Below are 18952 nucleotides of genomic sequence, written 5' to 3' on the forward strand. Positions count from 1 at the left end.
AGGTTCAGCGGGGGCAGGTGAAATCAGTGTTGTCAGCAGGAGTCAGTTCCTTGCAGTTGTTGGACAGAAGCCCTTAGTTCTGTACCAGCTGATGGCCAGAGGTCACCCTCATCCACTGCCCTATGGGCCTCTCTGTGGACCAGCTCCCGCATCAGCTGGCTTCATCCCAGTGAGTCCGTGAGATTATGAACAAGACTGAAGGCACATAATCTCAGAACCGACCTCCCATCACTTTTGTGTCATTCTGTTATTAGAAGCAGGTCACTGGGTCCAACCCCCAACTTGGGGGGCCCTGGGTCACCCAGGGGTGTGAACACACCAGGAGGTGGGGGAAATGGGAGCCATTGAAGAGGCTGTTTCTCCAGGTAAAAGTTAGAAACAGCTTCATGAGCTGCTGTCCCTAATGGTCCAGTGACTCACAGCATGAACATACCTTGAAAGTGACACATTTTAAGGGATTTTTGTGTCCCTGATGCCAGTAGTCCTCAGAGTCTACTGGACTTACATCCTTGGCAATTTTTGAGTGGAAGGAGGGCTTTTCCTTCCATGCAGCTGCTGCTTTTCTGCACCTGGCCTGCCCCATGCCTTCTAAACCGTCTCTTGAGTACAAGTCTGATGTCAAGAATATCCATGGCCTGGAAGTAGCCGCACGAATCCTGTGGGTGGTGTTTCCTGGAGAATTAAGAGTCATTATCTCCTATGGAATTACTTTAATTTTGTTCCAGCCTTTGTTTTTCCAAGGTCTAGGGCCATGGACTCTGTTGGAGCCATTTGATGGTTGAATCATCATCAGATAGTCCTGATATCAGCCGTTCTAGAATACGTGGGCTGAGTACGTCACCCTTCCTTTAGTTGCAGAGGACTATCATTCCTAGACATGCGTCATATTTTATGAGATGTGACCCCTGTATCTTCCCACAGCAAGAATGGGATCTATGTCTGGGAGTATGGGATACTGTTGGATGGGCCGATCTGTCATTACTTTAAAATAGCACTCCGCCCTTCCCAAATTATATTTTTAAAAAATCAGCATTCAGCGAAGGCATTCAGAACAAATAAATATGTAAAGAAGCAGATCAGAACCGTTCATCTGTATTTTCACCACCCAAAAACAATCACTCTTGGCTTTTCAGGGAATTTCCCTTCAGTTTTTCTCTAAGTGTAAATGAGTGTAAATAACCACACACATTTTTATAAAACTGGCGTCAGGCTCCACCTAAAGCTTTCTAAAATCCCATCCCCTGCTATTGCATTGAACAATAGGTTTCGTGAAAATGTTCTCGTATCCTTAAAACATGATTTTTATGATTTTAGTGTGTGTGTGGTGTCTTGTTGGAAAAATGTAGCATTATTTAATCAAATATTCCTTTCTTGGATACTTATGTTTTTTCCATTTCTCGCTACTAACAGTAAATCTGTATGTATCCATCTTTGTTAGGCTGTCTTTAATGTGATGCGTATCATTTTGCTAGTATTTTTGTTTTCTGACCTGTCTCCCTGTTTATCTTTGGTTTTGCTGGGTGCAAGTCAGTGTCCAGGGCCGTGGGGCTAGCTCTCCACTTTGCACAAATTTCACTGTTCTCCTTTCATGCAGTGGTTCTCATCCTGGGGTCATCTTGCCCCCAGGGGACATGGCGACACATCTGGGGACATTTTTGGTTGTTGCAACTCAGAAGGTGGTGCCACTGGCATCTAATGGGTAGAGGCCAGGACAGCCTCCTACCAGAGGACGTTCCAGCCCCAGGTGTTCATCGTGCCAGGGCCAAGAAACCCTGTTCTCATGTGTCCATCTTTTCTGCCTGTCGTTTGAAAGGAGCTGTCTAGTTCCCTGATGTGAGGAAGTTGTCCCTCAGTTATAAAACGGTTCTTGCCTTGGTTTAGAGATCGTGGACAGTTACAGTTTTGTTCTCACCTGGTTCATCAGCCCTCTTAAACATGTGTGAGCTTGTGGACGGTTCTGTGCAGCATCTTCTTACCCTCACCAAGCAAGCTCTGGTCTTTGCGTGAATCTCGCTTCTGTGGTCGGTGAGGTTAGAGAAGCCGGCCGGTTTTGTTTTTGTTGTGTAACAAGATGTTCCACTGCCCTCCCCACACCCTTCCCACGTGGCGTGCTGAAGTCAGGTCGTTGGTATAGATCATACCCTTGTCATTGTCTGAATAAAAGAGGCCTTTGAACAGGTGCCAGAGTCAGACCACAGTGGAAAAAGATGAGGCCCCAAAACAATGCAACACAACTGGCAGATCTCTGCAAATTTATAGCGTAATCTTGCCAAAATATGGGAACGAAGTAACCTTGTGATGAACTTGGTGGGAGGAAATGACTAACGGGAGGAGACAGTCGATACAGTATTTATATTGGACAAGATGTCTGGGTTCTCTTGAGCCCCTTCTGGAGTAGAGGAAGCTGGGGAGGGGGTCATTATTTCCCACAGCACCACTTGGGTGAAGGGTATGGGAAAGAAAAAAAACCTCAATTGCTTTCATGTTCAGACCCCACAGCTATCTTTGGCCAGAGACACGAGCAGGCCTAGCTGCAGTCCATCACAGAAGCAGCCTGCAGTTCTAGTGCTGTTAAAATCCAGGTGCCCTTTCATGGACGGTGGGTGCTTTTATGAGTAAGCATGTTGTTCCAGGAGACTGTCAGTGATCAGAGGTATTGAGAAGTCACTGTAGAAGATGAAACTGTACCACGGATTTGGCCTTGGGTATTTATTGCCTATTTGATGAAGCGCTTAGGGGCATGCGTTCTGGGCTTCTCGGGGTAGCAGAGTTCAGGCACGAGGTGGTGATGGCCGTGCTCAGTTACGCTTGCCTGTCTCCACGGCCTCCAGGTCCCTGTGATGCAGGTCTTTGAGGAAAGAGTCATGGGATAAGAATTGGCGATTTCACCATCATTCCTTAAAGCAAGGGTTTCTCAGCCTTGGCACTGTTGACACTGGGGGCGGGATGACTCTGGCATGGGGACCGCCCTGTGCATTGTAGGGTGGTTGGCAGCGTCCTTGGTCTTCACCCACTAGATGCCCATAGCACCTCTCAGTTGAGACAATCAGATAGGTGTCCAGGCATCGTTGGAAGTCGCCTGGGGCAAAACCACCCCCATTCAGACCCCCTGGGCTAAACCTTGTTTTCTACAAACAGTGCGACTGAGGGTCTTGAGGAATGACTGTCACCCCAGCAGGAATAATAACACTGGGTGAGCATTTGCTGTGGATGTTGGCCCTTTGCTCCCTGCTCTGTGTGGACGATCTTGTTTAAGGCCCAACAAGCTATGCAGTAAGAGTTGTTAGGATCCCGATTTTACAGAGAAGGAAACTGAGGTCTAGAGAAAAGAAGTAGCTTGTCCAGGTGCACACAGCTGGGAGCCGGTGCTGGGTCTGAGCATCTGGTGCCTGTGCCCTCATGTCACCCACTCCCCAGAAAATCTGGTCAGTGTGAACTGAAAACCTGGGTACTTTACTCTCTAGCTAAGTCCTCAGGTAAACATAAAGGTCCAGTGTTGTCTAGAGCAGTAGCTCTCAACTGAGGCAGTGTGCCTCCCCGGGACATGTGTTAAAGTCTGGAGACACTGTGGTTATCACCATGGGAGTTGATGCTGGCATCCGTGGGTAGAGGCCCAGGGATGCTGCAGGAGATGGTACAGTGCAGAGTCCAGCCGCCTCACAGCAATGACTTCTCCAGCCCCAAATATTAACAGTGGCAAGGCTGAGAAACTCTGATCTCGAGAGTTATCTTATTTCCCAGATCTTTCCGGCAGACCTCGTTTTGGCGATACTGGCAGCCCTACGTATAAATTTAAAATTATCGTATAGTGTGGGAGTCTGTTCCCATTAGAATCATAATAACTGTAAAAACAGAGTTCTTCAATCCTTTTGATCTTGCTTTCATCATTTAATGATTTTCCAAATGCGTCGAGTTTTCTTGTTTTCTGTGGCCTTTGCCCCAAAGTGAGGGCCGCCTCTCGGTTTTCATCTTTGGCCAAGTGAGAAAACCCTGGTGTCCGCTGAGTACACTTTGTGCAGCATCTCTCATGGGAGGTGGGCACTGGAGTGGAACACGGGTGTTCCTCTCGGGTGTTTATTCCTCCCTCCCCCTCCCTCTAGGATGAATCAACTGGGGAGATTACGTTTTACATGAAGGGAGCAGATGTCGTCATGGCTGGCATTGTGCAATACAACGACTGGCTGGAGGAAGAGGTAAGCGTGACTTGGGGCATGGAAACAGGGCCTCGGACACGTGTCCTGGAGTCTGTCCCTTGTGTGGAATAGTGAGGTGGGTCCCTGTGTGTGTTTTCTATGGCTACGTAACAAATCACCCCCCAAACTTAGCAGCTTAGAAGAACACATATTATTTCTTAGAGTTTCTGCAAATCAGCAATCCAGGCACAGCTTAGCCGGGTCCTCAGCTTGGGGTCTCTTAGGCTGTGGTCAAGGGGTCCCCCGAGGGGTCACACCCATCTGAAGGCTCAACTGGGGCAGGACCCGCTTCAAGCCCACTTAGTGGTCGTGGGCAGGATTCAGCTTCTCAGTGGCTCTTGGCTGGAGACAGCCACATTCCTTGTCACGTGGGTCTCTCCATGAGGCAGCGCACACATGGTCCTGGCTTCATCAGAGAGAGCAAACGCGGGAACAAAGGTGAAACAGAGAGAGGTCACCTTCTTGGAAACAAGCTCCCCTCATTTTGCCACATCTGTTTGTTAGGAACAGGGCATTGGGTCCAGTGCACACTCAGGGCAGGTGATCCTACGAGGGTGTGGGTACCAGGAGGTGGGCATCGTGGGGCCCCGACACAGGCTGCCTTATCCCAGTTTGTGGTGTGGTAATTGGCTGTGACAGGGAGGGAAGGAACTCTCTCATATATCAGACCCTTTCTGTTTTATCGCCTAGCTCCAGGTACAGAATTCACATTTTATATTCAGTAATATTGTATTTCCAATTAGTGAGTGACAAACCCACATGCCAACAGGGGCCAGGCAGGTAACTAAGGTGCATGAGACAGGCCAGGATGCGTTTTCTGACAGTGTCACACTTTGTGTGTTGAAAGTGTTGGAATGGTCTTCACTTGCCAACGGTGTTTCACGGGGCCCCGTGGAAGCAGCTGCCTTTCAGCATCGCTGGCTGTGGTCATTTAGGAAAGTGCGCTTGTCAGAGGTCCAGTATTTCTAGAGAGCCAGAATCCCGATTTTGCTCTGAGATCTTGCTGTGTTGGCTTAAATTTTGAAACCCCTTTGGAGGGTTTGCTCAGAGAGATGGCTCTCGGGGAAAGCAGCGTTCCGACGTGCCGTTGCACCATCTCCTTGGGAGGGGCTGTCCGCTTCAGCCTCCAGCCCTCCCCAGAGAGAGTCAGGGATGCGGAGATCTCACCGCAGCCCCCTGCTGACCGGGGTCTGCTTTTCAGTGTGGGAACATGGCCCGGGAAGGGCTGCGGGTGCTCGTGGTGGCGAAGAAATCTCTAGCAGAGGAGCAGTATCAAGACTTTGAGGTAAGTGGCTCTGTGACTTTTCTGTTCGCTTTTAGCCCCGCCCACCTCCCCATCTCCCCCTCCCTCTTTCTGCTCTGGCCAGACTGACGTCATTTCTGAGCACAGGTTCTTCTTTCTGCCTGGAATTCTCCTCCCTCACAGAGCTCCATGGCCCCCCTCCCTCACTTCCTTTGGGTCTCAGCTCAAATGCCACCTCCTCTGAGAAGTCTTCCTGGATCCCCCATCTAAGGCAGCCCCACGTCATTGCTGCCCACGGTCACCCTGTTGAACCTTCTTCGTTGCATTTATCACCAGCCATAAGGACTTTGTTTATGTATACGTTTTAAGTTTCTTTTTAATATCTTCTCTCTGGAATAAGATCTTTTTTGAGAGCAGAGACTTTATCAGTCTGGTTTGCTCTTGTACCCCCAACACGTAGGCTAGTCATTGTAAACCTTCTGAAAAATTTGAAACAAAACCTTCCAATTTGAAATTGTAAACCTTCTTGGAGCCCTAATTTTTTTAAGCTGTAAAAAATGTTGGATTTGAACTTCATCATTGACTTTCATGGCCAAAGCTTCCAGTATAAACACGTCTTGTTAATTGTCATCTCATCCCATGAATTGTGTGTTCCTGGTACCCCCAGTCCTGGCACAAAGCTGAGTGGATGTATTTACACATGACTGTAAGGGAAAGAGGCCAGGTTGGGGGAAAGGCTTTGGGGGCCCTTGTCCTGCTCCAGCCAGAGAAACCATGCTTGGGTCTGTCTCTTTTACGTGCTTGAGTTCTTTGTAAAGTTCTATTTAACAAGAGTTGTAGCCCTGATCAATTCTACCTTTATTTCAATTTTAAAGGCATATGCTTTGCGACAGCTGTATCTTTGTTAACACCGTAAAAAGAGGATTAAAGAGAAGGGTTGGGTCTGTGGTCTTTGGAAGTAAGACTTCATCTTTAGAAAAGTTGGTGGTCATGAGTTCTTGGTTACAGAGCATATGTTGTGTGGGGAGAACCTACTGTTTTTTGAGATATTGAGATGTGCTAATCCTTGTAAAAACCCAGTGAGGTTAGGGCTGTTATTGCCTCTTTATGGAGGAAAACAGTTGAGACTCAGAGAAGTTAAGTGACCTGCTAGAAGTTGCACAGCAGGTGAGTGTAGAGCAAAGGGTGGCGCTCCAGTCTGTCCAGCTCCAGCATCTGGACTAACGAACATGGAAGGAGGCTGGAGGGCTCAGTTTCACCCCTTTGAGGTTCGCCCAGGTGCTGGGGTCCCTGCCCTGTGCGGGGTGGGGCAGGTGAGATGAGACACTCCCGCTGCCAGTCGGTCTGCCTTGCACCTCCCCATCCTAAGCGATGACCCTGTCGCCTGGTGTGTCCCAGGCCCGCTACGTCCAGGCCAAGCTGAGTGTGCACGACCGCTCCCTCAAAGTGGCCACGGTGATTGAGAGCCTGGAGATGGAGATGGAGCTGCTGTGCCTGACGGGGGTGGAGGACCAGCTGCAGGCAGACGTGAGGCCCACGCTGGAGACCCTGAGGAACGCAGGCATCAAGGTAGGGCTAGCCTGCCCGGATCTGCTGCTGAAATAGCCCGCCTTGCGGCAGTGAATTCCAGACTTAGACCAGTGATCCCTACAGTGGAGGGTGAAAATTAGAGATGGGGCAGAGGGTGGGGGTAGTGACAGGGAACCAGGCTCGGACAGCGACCTGTGGCCCTCCCACCCTTCCCACCCTGGCAGCCCTGGCGTCAGAAGCCATGCTGTGTGTCCGCTTTCCCTGGCGGCTGCCCCTCTGTGTGCCGGGCTCCATGAAGGCAGGACCATGAGCATCTTCTTAGCTCTCAAGACCAGCTGTGTCCCGCATGCTTGGGGTGTTTGTCATATTCTTGTTGCGTGGCCAGCCAGCCATCTGTCTTTTGGTCTGCGCGAATGAATGACCACCTGACAGGGTGACTATCTGCCCCAACACACTGCCATCTTTACATTTTTGTTCCGAGCCACAAAGTAGACATCCAGTAGTTTAATCCAGAGAGACCAGTAGAGGGCGTCTGGGGAGCGGGCTCCATCTCCGTGGACCCAAGGAAGGCATTAGTAAACTCATTGGCTGGAAGCTCCCGAAAGTATGTAGATTAGCTGCCTGCCTCTGCCCAGAGCAGCTCTGGGCGGCATCTGGCAGGAGTGCCTGTGAGCAGGGTGATGCGAGCAAGAGGGATGAGGCCTGTGCCTTCCATGTCCCACCTCATAAAGTTACTGGGAAGGTACAATGCACAGCACTTAATGGGTACCTGGCACGGTGAACACTCGGGGAACCTTTGTGGTTATTTTTTTTCCTGGCACGTCCCCTGTTGCCAAGATTTCCTTTGTCCGATGATTCTGAGGCCCTCAGCCACTTTCCCCACTGTGAGCAGAGAGAACAGAGGGTTAACTGGTCAACCAGCAGAGTAGGAAGCACATTCATTTAGACTCTGAAGACCTGGGTTCTGGGCCTGGTCAGGACATGAGCTAGCTCTGTGGCTTTGGGCAAGTCACTACCCTCTCTGAGCCCACAACAGTGAGACGCAGAATGCTCTGTTATGAGGTGAGGGAGAACCTGGCACATTTACTGTCAGCGTTTTGTTAGGGTTAAGGCCCCTGAGATTGCATGGGGGCGTGTGTCCACATGGAAAGACCCTATGTAATGTGACAAATCAGTGTTTCCTGTGGGATGTGGAAGTAACCCTTCGTCCACGCAGCCTTCCCCTTCTTTGAGATGATTTATTGCTTTAAGAAGAATTCCCGGATCGGGGATTAGGAGGGCAGAGGCTGAGCTTCATGATGTCTACTGAAGTGTGTGGCCAGTTTTCCGAAAGTGCCACACCAGCTTTTGCTGCCACCGGTGGTGGACACCCAAGGTCTTGAAGCCCTTGAACTGGGGCCTTTCCTGTGGTTCACTGGGGACATCGTAGGCCTCAAGGAGGTCCATGGAACGTATCAAGTTCAGCTCGATGTGTTTGGAAACTCGGCTGACACAGGCGACAGGCTGGCCTCAGACGCTAACCACGGGGACCCCTTCCATGTGGTAATTTCAGGTTTGGATGCTGACGGGGGACAAGCTGGAGACAGCAACATGCACAGCAAAGAATGCACATCTGGTGACCAGAAACCAAGACATCCACATTTTTCGGCTGGTAAAGCATTCTCTGCTTTGGGGCCTCATGGGGGTGATGCTGCTGTTTGCCCTGTAACCTTATAACCTTGAGTGGGCCGCATGGGGGGAGGGGAAGTACATTAACCACCTAGGGTGGGGGAGCTCACATCGTTGGTTTGGGTGGAATTATTGAATGACCCAGGTGAGGCTAAAGGATTCCTGCCAGTGGTGGTGCAGGAGCTCCTGGTTACTGCCCCGTGTTAACCTGTGTTCTTAACCCAGTGGGGGCTGTGGTCCCTTTGAGAAGCTGATGGAAGTTAGGTACGATCAGCGTGAAGGATGCAGATGCGCTCATACGTGTGAAATTGTACGTACACGTCTGGGATTTCACTGAACCCTTGAAAGCCAAGTCCTTGGGTAGGAAATAAATTACAGATCACAGATACTGGCCTCCTCCTGAAAAACCCTTGAGGAGCCTTTAGGAGGAGACCTGTTGGGTGGCACATGAGGATTCCCTGCCCTGGGGCCAAACACTTGGCCCAAACAGTGCAGCCACGCAGAGCTGCTCCAGAGCTTGAAGCCAAGGACTGATTGGCCTTACTGAGTTGGGAGGTGAAGGGCAACCAGATCCTCTCTGGGGCCAGATGTGGCGGTGGTACTTATCTGCCATCAGAGCCACCAAGCCAAACTACTGGAGGTCATCTAGGTGTTTTGGAAGTCTCCCCCCATACCCCTGCCTTTGGTCTATAGCACTTTGAAGCTTTAAGAAATCTAGCTGTTTCAGGAATAGTACGCCCAGCATCGCGTAGAGGCAGATACAGGGGATCCTCGTTATTCGCGGATTCTGTTTTTGCAAATCTGCCCACTCGCTAGAATTTTTTTGTAACCCAAAAATCAGTACTCGAGGGGTTTTCAGAGTCCTATATGGACACAGGCACCTTGGTGGAAAGTTTGAGTCACCTGATGAGCAAGTTCCCAGCTGAGGTGGAGCAGGGCGACGCTCTGCCTTCTTGTCTCAGCTCTCGGACGGATGCCAGGGTCCCTTTCAGTCTACTCAGTGCTACATTTTTTGCATTTTTGTGGTTTTCTTGTTAGCAACTTCACTGTTTAAGATGGCCCCCAGCACAGAGCTGGGTATGGACCGCGTCCCTGAGTGCAGGAAGGCTGTGATGTACCTCCTGGAGATAAGCTTCCTCCAGGCGTGAGTTACGGTCCTGTTGGCCAGGAGTCTAGGTTAATAAATCAACTATAAATTTTTTTTAATTAAAATTTTTTAATTGAGGTATAGTTGATGTACAATATTATATGTTTCAGGTGTGCAACACACTGATTCACTGTTTTTAAAAGTTATATTCCATTTGGTTATAAAATACTGGCTTTATTCCCTGTGCTGTACAATATATCCTTGTGGCTTATTTTATACACAAGTTTGTGTCTCTTAATCCCCTACCCCTATCTTGCCCCTCCCTGCTTCCCTTTCCCCACTGGTAACCACTAGTTCTCTGTATCTGTGGGTCTGTTTCTTTTTTTGTTATAGTCACTAGTTTTATTTTTTAGATTCCACATATATAAGTGATATCATACAGTACTTGTCTCTCTCTGACTTATTTCAGCAATATATATTTTCAAAGATGTCTTTAAACAGAGAGACATAGAAAATAAGGCCATGTATTGACTGACAGACCAAAACACTGGCCAGAGGCTCACAGGAGCCTAGCCCTATATCTCCCCCAGGAGCAGTGGTTTAATAGTCATTAATTCACTATTCACAGCGACTTTACAGAACATAACTGTCACACATAATAAGAACACACTGTGTGCTCTAGAGTTCGGGGTTTGCAAACTGTGGCCCATGTGCTGGCCACCTGTTTTTGTAAATAAAGTTTTATTTAAACAAAAGACCTACCCATCCGTTCATGTATTGTCCGTGGCTGCTTCGGCACTGTAGCCGCGGAGTTGGGTGGTTGTAACAGAGTGTATGGTCCACAACATGTGTCATATTTAACACCTGGCCCTTGATAGAAAAGCCGGCTGCCCCTGCTAGATGCTTGGCTTCCGAGGCCTGCCCTGCAGTGGCCAGGCTGTGTCACTGTAGCCAGGCTAACAAGTCTTGCCCTGGGTCAAGTTTCCTTAGATGTAAAGTAGAACTATTATCATCACGCACCTGGAAGCGTTTTTGAGATAAAATTGGGGTGAAAATGCCTGAGAAGTGCTTAGCCCAGTGCCTGGCACAGAATGGAAGTGCATGGCTTTGTGCTCTTATTTTTGTTATGTGGGTCACAGCCACGCTGGGGGAAATGCGAGGGGATGGCTGGCGTGCAGGCCCTCCCGAGCCCCACGGTCACAGCAGACAGGACTGTCTGGCTCCGGTGGCCGGGGAGGTGCGGGGCGGGGGCGGTCCTGGGCCGCTGGCCATCGTCTTCACGAGGCTCCAGGAGGCCGCTGTTTGTTGTTCCACCAGCTGCGGAGAGCAAGGCCTCCTTCATCCGGTCTTTCCTTCCAGGTGACCAACCGCGGCGAGGCCCACCTCGAGCTGAACGCCTTCCGCAGGAAGCACGACTGCGCCCTGGTCATCTCCGGAGACTCCCTGGAGGTGGGCGCCGGGACCCCCACCAGCAGGGTCCTCCCGGGAGCTGCCGTGGCGGGAGGGGCCTTGGCCGACCCACCACCTCTCCCTGATCCCCGCCAGGTTTGCCTCAAGTACTACGAGTACGAGTTCATGGAGCTGGCCTGCCAGTGCCCGGCGGTGGTCTGCTGCCGCTGCGCGCCCACCCAGAAGGCCCAGATCGTGCGGCTGCTGCAGGAGCGCACCGGGAAGCTCACGTGCGCAGTAGGTACGGGCTGCCACGCCAGCACAGAGCCATGTTCCCAGGGATGATTGGGTCCTGCTGCGTGGTGGTCAGGTTCCCCAGGCCACTTTTCTCAGGCCCTGGCATTTACACCCCCCGCCGTGGCCCTATGTATGTTGTTGTGATTATTTTTTAATATCTTGCTTTGAGAAAGAGTGGAGAAGCATGCCGAGGGCTTTCTGTCTTACCTTGCTCTTCCTTTGCTAGTGACGTGGGACAGAGCGATGCCCAGGGGCGAAGACAGCACTGCGAGAGGGATCTGGGTCCAGTCTGCTGGTTTTTCCTAGCCGAGGGTGCCGGGGGCCTTCCTTTCCCTGGCTGAGCCTGTCTGCTCATTAGTAGAATGGAAGAGTAACAGTGGGTCCCACAAACTGTGCTTATGAGGGTTCAGAGGGGCAGCAGCATTTAAGAAGTGCTTGCTGCTGTCACAGTAAACGTCCCGTGAGTGCAACGTCTGTCATTGCTGATAATGATGGGACACCCACACCTTGGAGGCAGGGGGTGTGGTGCTGTAAACGCCCACATGGCATGGACACAGGTCCCTCGCTCAGTGACTCAATGGCCAGGACCCTCAGCCAGTCACCTGGTCCCTCTGACTCTCAGCTCCTCTCCCTGTAAAATAAGCACCTGATACTGCAGGTTGCTGGAGCCGTTAAGTGGAGCAGAGCAGAGAAGACACTCAGCAGGCAATGAAAAGCAACACGTGTGATTATTTAAAGTAACGATGAGAAGTGAGGTTATGTGTCTTGCCTCTCCGTCATTTCCTGGCTTTTCTCTCTGGTCTGTGTGACCCGCAGGTGATGGAGGCAACGATGTCAGTATGATCCAGGAATCTGACTGCGGCGTGGGCGTGGAGGGAAAGGTGAGCACGTGGCGGGGGGGCAGGGGTGTGCTGATTTCTGCCTAGTGGTCATCGTTAGGATGTTAAGTGGTTGTGTTGTTAGCTGGGAGCTGCTCTTCTCCACCAACTGGAGTTTCTTTTTCCTTCCAAGACACAGCTTTAATGCTTCTGGAAAGTCTAGATTAGAATTACACAGCATAAGGAATGATGTATCATAATTACCCAGTATTACTACCTGGAGGTCAGAGATCCATGTCACTGTATCTTACAGACAAGTGCTGAGTCTTTGCTTGCCAAAACCTAATTTTTAGTGTTTTGGTACATTCTTAGGGTGCAGCGAATGTACTTCAGACTCTTCCCTGGTAGTATTGTCAGTAAAAAGCATTAGTTATCACCCTGTGGGATGATCTCTTGGGGATTATGGAAGAATGTGGCATGGTTTGCCCCCTACTAAAAGGCTGTGGCAGCTGCAGTTTTTTAAAGTTTGTGTGTTCTAATGTAGTAGTTTTTCTCTTTTCTTCCCTGTCAACTGTGTGCCTGCCGTTTATAGTTTACGCTGCCCTCTCTCGTTTGTGATCTCAAGATGACTGTAGGCAAGAAGGTTGGTCGCCATGTTTGTTAGCACTGTGTGTAGAGTAAGAGTACAGAGGCCTTGAGTGAGGCCTGGAGATGCTTCCCTCTGCATTTTGTTCCATACATTCATTCATTTGCATTTTCCAAAAACGTCCTCCCCCCCCTTTTTTTTCTGGTTTTCTGGTTCTCATCCAGTTCATAGTTACTTGAAGTTGCAGAGCTAAATGATCCTTGAAGGAGATGTTAGGTCTGAAATCTGTATGGATTCCTTTAATGCAGATTTTAGGAAGCACACTTGAATTTAACAGATGAAATTCTCTACACGATGCTGATAGTACTAAAACATTTTCCCTTCTGTTAAAAATTATGTTCTGATTCCTTTGGTTTTTGGAGTATAAAAGTAAAAAATGCTCACTGTAAAACACTGAAACAATTTAGAAATGGATAAAGTGCGTCCTTTCTTTTAGATGGTGGTATCAAACTAGTAACATTGGTTATTGTTCCAGAATTTTTGTTTGTGTGTACAGTACTGGTTATGGGTATATATATATATATATATATAAAATTATACATACACACACATAAATACATATATACGCATACACACATATTCATACACGTCTTACACATGTATATACATTATTTTCACATATAATTTAAAATTTAAGACGTTACACTATGCTTTTTTTTAAAATGCACCTTGCCTAAATCTGTTATAGCTTAGATTTCTTTATATATAAGAACATGTAAATCCATCATTTTGTATGTTCCTTCGAACTTTTTATTTTGAAAAATGTAACTCCTTCAGAAAAGTTGAAATAGAACAGTGAGCACCTGTCTACTCTTTGCTGTAATTTACCAGTTAACATTTGCCACCTTCTCCCTCTGCCTCTTCCTCCCCCTTCTCCCTCTCCAGCTCTCTCAGAATCAGTTGAAAGTAAGTTGCAACTGTGTTACCCCTAAATACTTCAGCTTGGATCTCTTAAAACAAGGGTATTCTTCTACATAAGCAAAATAACAGCATCACCTCAAGTGTAGCATTGATAGGATAATATTATATAACATTCATGGTCTCATTTCCCCAGTTGTCCTCAAGATGTTTAAAAAAGAAATCTCCAGGAAGCAGTGAAGGCTCACATACTGCGTTTATTTTCATGTCTTCATGTCTCTTTACTCTTCTTTAGCAGGAGAACACTTTTCTCCATCTTTTTTTTTTGTATCTCACGACTGATATTTTGAAGCATTCGGGCAGTTGTAGAACATCCCATGACGTCTGTAGGTCAGATGGATTTGATTCAGGTTCTGTGTTTTCGGTGTGAGGAGCACATAAGGGGAGTTTGTGCCTTCCTGTTGCATCACACCAGGAAGCTGTGATGTCCATCTGTCCCATTAGTGGCATTTGTCATGTACCTTTTAAAATTAGAGAATCCCATAGTATGGCTGCACTATAAATTATGTCCAGTTCTGTGAACACGCAAAGCTGTATGTTCGGGAATGTTAGGTTTAGCATTGTTGGTAGCATCAGGGCCGCCGCCACCGCCGTGCCCCCCCGCCCCAGTATGTTTAACTCTTAAGGGAGCTGAGTGCTAAATGCCTATTGTTGAATGATTCTTTGCTTCTGACACACATTATGGGTTGGGCGTAACCCCCGAGGCTTAATACTAGATCCATTTGACCTCCCAGTTATGACTATCTGTGCTTTGGAATGTTTTTTATTTAAATAAATTCCTCTTTTAAAATCAGATTTAGACTCAGACCACCAACCGTGTATAGCTGGAAACCAAAGAACCTCTTGATTGAAGTTCTTCAAAGATCTCCTTCCAATGTCTTGCTTTTTCAATTGAAAAAAAAAAGAAAAACGTGTTTACCTTGACCTCTCGTGCTCTTGACGGTGCCTGATTTCTTCGGATTTTAGGAAGGAAAGCAGGCTTCGCTGGCCGCGGACTTCTCCATCACTCAGTTCAAGCACCTGGGCCGCTTGCTCATGGTGCACGGCCGGAACAGCTACAAGCGCTCGGCCGCCCTCAGCCAGTTCGTCATCCACAGGAGCCTGTGCATCAGCACCATGCAGGTGGGCGGCAGGGGGGGTCACGTGCGCGTGGCCGTGCACAGTGCCTGAGCACCCGTCTCCATGTGGAGCTGTTACCCCTGCCGGGCTGGTTTCAGTGCGCTCCCCCCATCCCACCACATTCCGGGCGACAGAGCTTGGAGTGGCTACCCTGGAGCCTTCCTGTGTCAGGGGCGAGGGCTGTGCGTGCTGTGCGGAGCAGATGTGAGCATTAGCCCGCTCTGGGCTTCAGTCTTTCCACCTGTAAAGTGGGCATCGGACCTCTCCATTACTCCGTTCAAGCATCTTGGCCCTTGCCCCTCGGACGGGACTACTTGGAAAAGCAGAGAGTTTTATAAGGCATCAGGTGCTGAAGGCATCCTGACCATCATTAATAAAAACAAAGCAGGCTCATGTGTAAGACAAAGGTGATCTTTTAACTTGTGGGAAAGGTGTTTAATCATACGTGAAAGACACCCTGCCTTAAAGGGTCGAGTGGTGCTGCCTGATGTACATGAGAATTCACCCTCCACTGGCTCATCTGTGCCTTTGTGGGGGGGGGGGGGGGGGGGGCGGGGCGGGGTATGTTGTTAATATCTATTGCATTTATGAGTGGAGGAGCCTTAAAGTGATTTTCATCAACACTATCCAAATGCTAACAGCTGCTACGGTTCATCAGATCACATCTGTACTTTTATTCTATGTTAGCTTGTCACCTGAACTGGATAATGTCATGGTTTTAATCCCTGGGGGATTAATCAGCTTGTCCCTGGGCAGACATACACAAGCTGGCCTGGATGAGCTGACTTCTGTAATGCCCGTATGTTACCATGCACATTGATTCAGAAAAAAAAAATTCTAGTATAAGGAATTGTTATTTGTGCTATAGAAATACACACACACACACCCGCCCACCCAGCCCTTTCCACTGTGCTGAAAGTGACTGGCTGAGAGAGAGCAAGTCCCGTTAGAATTGCACCTTGACTGTGGCCTCTTTTACATAGACGAAGATGCAGCGTTTTTATTTTCCACCGTGCTCTTTTCAGGGTGAAGGCTTTATGGTCAGTCTGGCCCTTTTAGAGAAAGAGGCTCCTGACGTTGATTTGCAAAACTAAACACCAGATTCTTGACGTTTTTATAACCATCCTTCCTGTGCAGCAGCCCAGCCTGGGTGAGAAGTCATTTGAAAAGTGGCTTTCACCTTTCAATTCTAAAATCATGGCCCGGGTGCAGCCAGGGCTGCCCATGACCGTGGCCCTAGGCGCCTCCTGGGTTCTGAGCTCTGTGCCAAGTGAACGCCCACAGCAGGTGATAGGGGAAGAGGTCTCTGGTTACACGCTCTTTCTAACCACCAGGCTGGCCCAGCCTTTTCCTCCGTGTTCAGTTTTTAAAAAGCCTTCAGGCAGCAGCTGTCCCTGGCCTCCCGTGGGTTTTATACTAATAGAAAATAGCTTTGAGGTCACTTTACTTCTTTTGGCTGGTAGGTGCTCAGAGAAGGAAGTTAACAGAGCATCAAGCCTGATTTCATCTCCCCAGCCTGTTTTTCACTGCCAGTAGCTAATGTTTTCCGAATCGGGAAGCAGACATTTCAGTAGGGGGTTGTAAATATTTTTATTGCTTTTGTTTAATTGCAAAAGTAGCAGATTATGGGCTCTTTGTAAAAATTTCCAGGAAGAGTAGAACATGTAATAGGAGAAGTGAAGCCTTCTCTGCAGTTCCACCGTCCAGGGTAACCGGTTTCCATACATGCAACCAACTTGTTTATCGATTGGACACCTGGAGAGGCGGTAATTGTGAGCTGTCAGGAGTGTGGGCTCTGGAGACAGAACTGGGCTTGAGTCCTTCAGGGCCGTTTATCTGCTCAGTTTCCCCCTCTGTAAAATGTAGGGGATATTAGGACTTGATCTCATGGGTTGCTCTAGAGATTCACTGAGATCGGATACAAAATATTCCCAGGTCCGGCTTGTGTAACTTAAATGTCCACAGAGGAGCTGAGAGTGGACTCTGGAGTTAAACTCTCTGGGTGACTCCTGGCTCTGTACCTTATGAGCTGTGCTGTCTTGGGCAAGTCACTTAACCTCTCTGTGCCTTACTTCCCTCATCTGTAAAATGAGGATGAGGACAGCAGTACCTCCTTCGTCAGGTTGCTATAGGAATGAAATGAGCTAATATACTTACAGCACCATAACAATGCAGGTGTAAAATAAGTGCTCTGTAAGTGTTGGCTGTTGTTTTTATTATACAAATATAAGGGCTTTGGTCATGGTTTTTGGTAACGTTCTCCTTTTTCCTTGGCACAGGCTGTGTTTTCCTCTGTGTTTTACTTTGCCTCCGTTCCTCTCTATCAAGGATTCCTCATCATTGGGTAAGGAAGTCCAGGCACAGTATTAATTTTTAATGAAATGCCACAAAAGAAGGAAGAAGCATTGTGTAAAGATCCTTCAGTCCCTAAGTCAAGGCAGGTCTGATAATCTGGTTTAGAACCTTCTTGAGTGAATACGTTTTTGAACTGGTAAGCCCTTAACCGGATTGCGGATGCAGAGTCCGATCTGTTTGTGGTCCATTTGTACCTGATGGTTGAAGAATGCTTGCCCGTGAGAGCCTGAGGTTGTCAGCTGATTGGCAAGCCAGGCAAGATGGAAGCTTCACAGACTCAGTGATTTCAGTGGGGTCTTAGGAAAAGTGGAAGGATATCTGGAAAGCACCGTCCCCTGCCATGGCTGCCCCTAGTGGACGTCCTGCTGATGGGTCTCTGAGGCAGCCAGAGCCTTGCTATCTGCAGGGTGCCCCGATAGAGCTTGGTCACTGCGTGCTGCTGACCTATGACAGGGTCCCTTGGACATTTGCTAGCATCAGACCCACCACCTGTTCCTGACCTGGAACTTATGATGTTCCTTTTGACCTTTTCAGAGGATGTGCTCAGTCTCTGAATTCCCCAGGTAGGTGGAGTTTGGTTACCACGTGCCCTCGTTAGAGATGCTGGCAGGGCGCTCTCCTGGTTACCAGGGCAGGAAGCACAGAGAGGCCGGCTGGTCCCAGGGGAGTCTTACAAAGTACACCTTCCATCTTCTTATGTTCAGTCTGAGAGTAGGCACTGGAATTCTGCCTGCTTCTAATTGGAGAAATGGCCTGTCCTTTGTCATGTCCTGGAAGAGTGGCAGAACACGCCTGAATAGAACCAGGGGTTCCCTGAGCTGTGCTCCACATCCCCCGACCCCGCCATCTGGTCCCCTCTTCCCTCTTGATTTTCATCTCCTCTCTTCCCCCTTACCCACTCCGCTCCAGCCACACTGGCCACCTCGCTGTTCTTCAAACAGGACAGACACATTTCTACCTCAGGGCCTTTGCACTTGCTTGTCCTGTCTGCCTGGGATGCTCTTCCCTCAGATGTTGGCATGGCTGCCCCTCACCTCTTGTGGGCGTTTTCTCAAATGTCCCATCTCTTGTCCAGCCTCTCTAAAAGTGCACCACCCTGTCTGTGTCTTATTCCCTCTTCCCGTTATATTTTCTTCCTCAGCACTTTACCTCCAACACACAGTATAATTTACTGAATTTGTGTTTCGACTCGCTGACCAGCACGGAAGCTCTTTGAGGGCGGGCGTTTTCGTCTGCTTTTCATCTTGAATCCCCAGTGCTTCCAACTGGCCCTGGCACTTGCCAGGTGCTCAGCACGTAGCAGTTGAACGAAGGAATGGAAATTGGGCTCCAGAGGCTGGGGGAGCACATGGCTCGTACTCCACTGGCTGGATCTTACCTGTGGTGATTTTTTTCCTCCCAGGTACTCAACCATCTATACCATGTTTCCTGTATTTTCTCTGGTCCTGGACAAAGATGTCAAGTCAGAAGTTGCCATGCTGTACCCTGAACTCTACAAGGATCTCCTCAAGGTTCACTGAGCCCCTTCCTCCCTTCCGTCCTCCCTCCCTTGTTTCTCCCTCCCTCCCTCTTTTCATGTATTTCACACAGACCCTCCATGTCTGTGAATGCACTTGAACTGGCGGCTTTCTTACTTTTGAGAGGAAGGTGTGGGAGCTTACATTTTTTTCTGCATGCACACGTGAAGAA

At 48.9% G+C, this 18952-nt stretch overlaps 1 protein-coding gene across 5 annotated transcripts in view; it reads left to right on the forward strand.

The window, feature by feature from the left end:
* The window catches only part of ATP9A (ATPase phospholipid transporting 9A (putative)), a 129031-nt gene that overhangs the window by 101855 nt on the left and 8224 nt on the right, over positions 1 to 18952 (forward strand). For 4 of the 5 annotated variants that reach the window (XM_057701316.1, XM_057701312.1, XM_057701314.1 and 1 more), the window contains exons 16-25: positions 4101 to 4193; positions 5395 to 5478; positions 6835 to 7005; positions 8519 to 8617; positions 11081 to 11170; positions 11267 to 11411; positions 12224 to 12288; positions 14756 to 14911; positions 17188 to 17252; positions 18666 to 18774. In XM_057701316.1, the coding sequence (XP_057557299.1) occupies positions 4101 to 4193; positions 5395 to 5478; positions 6835 to 7005; positions 8519 to 8617; positions 11081 to 11170; positions 11267 to 11411; positions 12224 to 12288; positions 14756 to 14911; positions 17188 to 17252; positions 18666 to 18774 (1077 nt within the window). The remainder of the gene's footprint in view (positions 1 to 4100; positions 4194 to 5394; positions 5479 to 6834; positions 7006 to 8518; positions 8618 to 11080; positions 11171 to 11266; positions 11412 to 12223; positions 12289 to 14755; positions 14912 to 17187; positions 17253 to 18665; positions 18775 to 18952) is intronic. The other variant, XR_009048352.1, reaches the window with a different exon arrangement.

The sequence above is a fragment of the Hippopotamus amphibius genome, chromosome 12 (assembly GCF_030028045.1).
Source record: "Hippopotamus amphibius kiboko isolate mHipAmp2 chromosome 12, mHipAmp2.hap2, whole genome shotgun sequence".
NCBI classification, from domain to species: Eukaryota; Metazoa; Chordata; class Mammalia; order Artiodactyla; family Hippopotamidae; genus Hippopotamus; species Hippopotamus amphibius.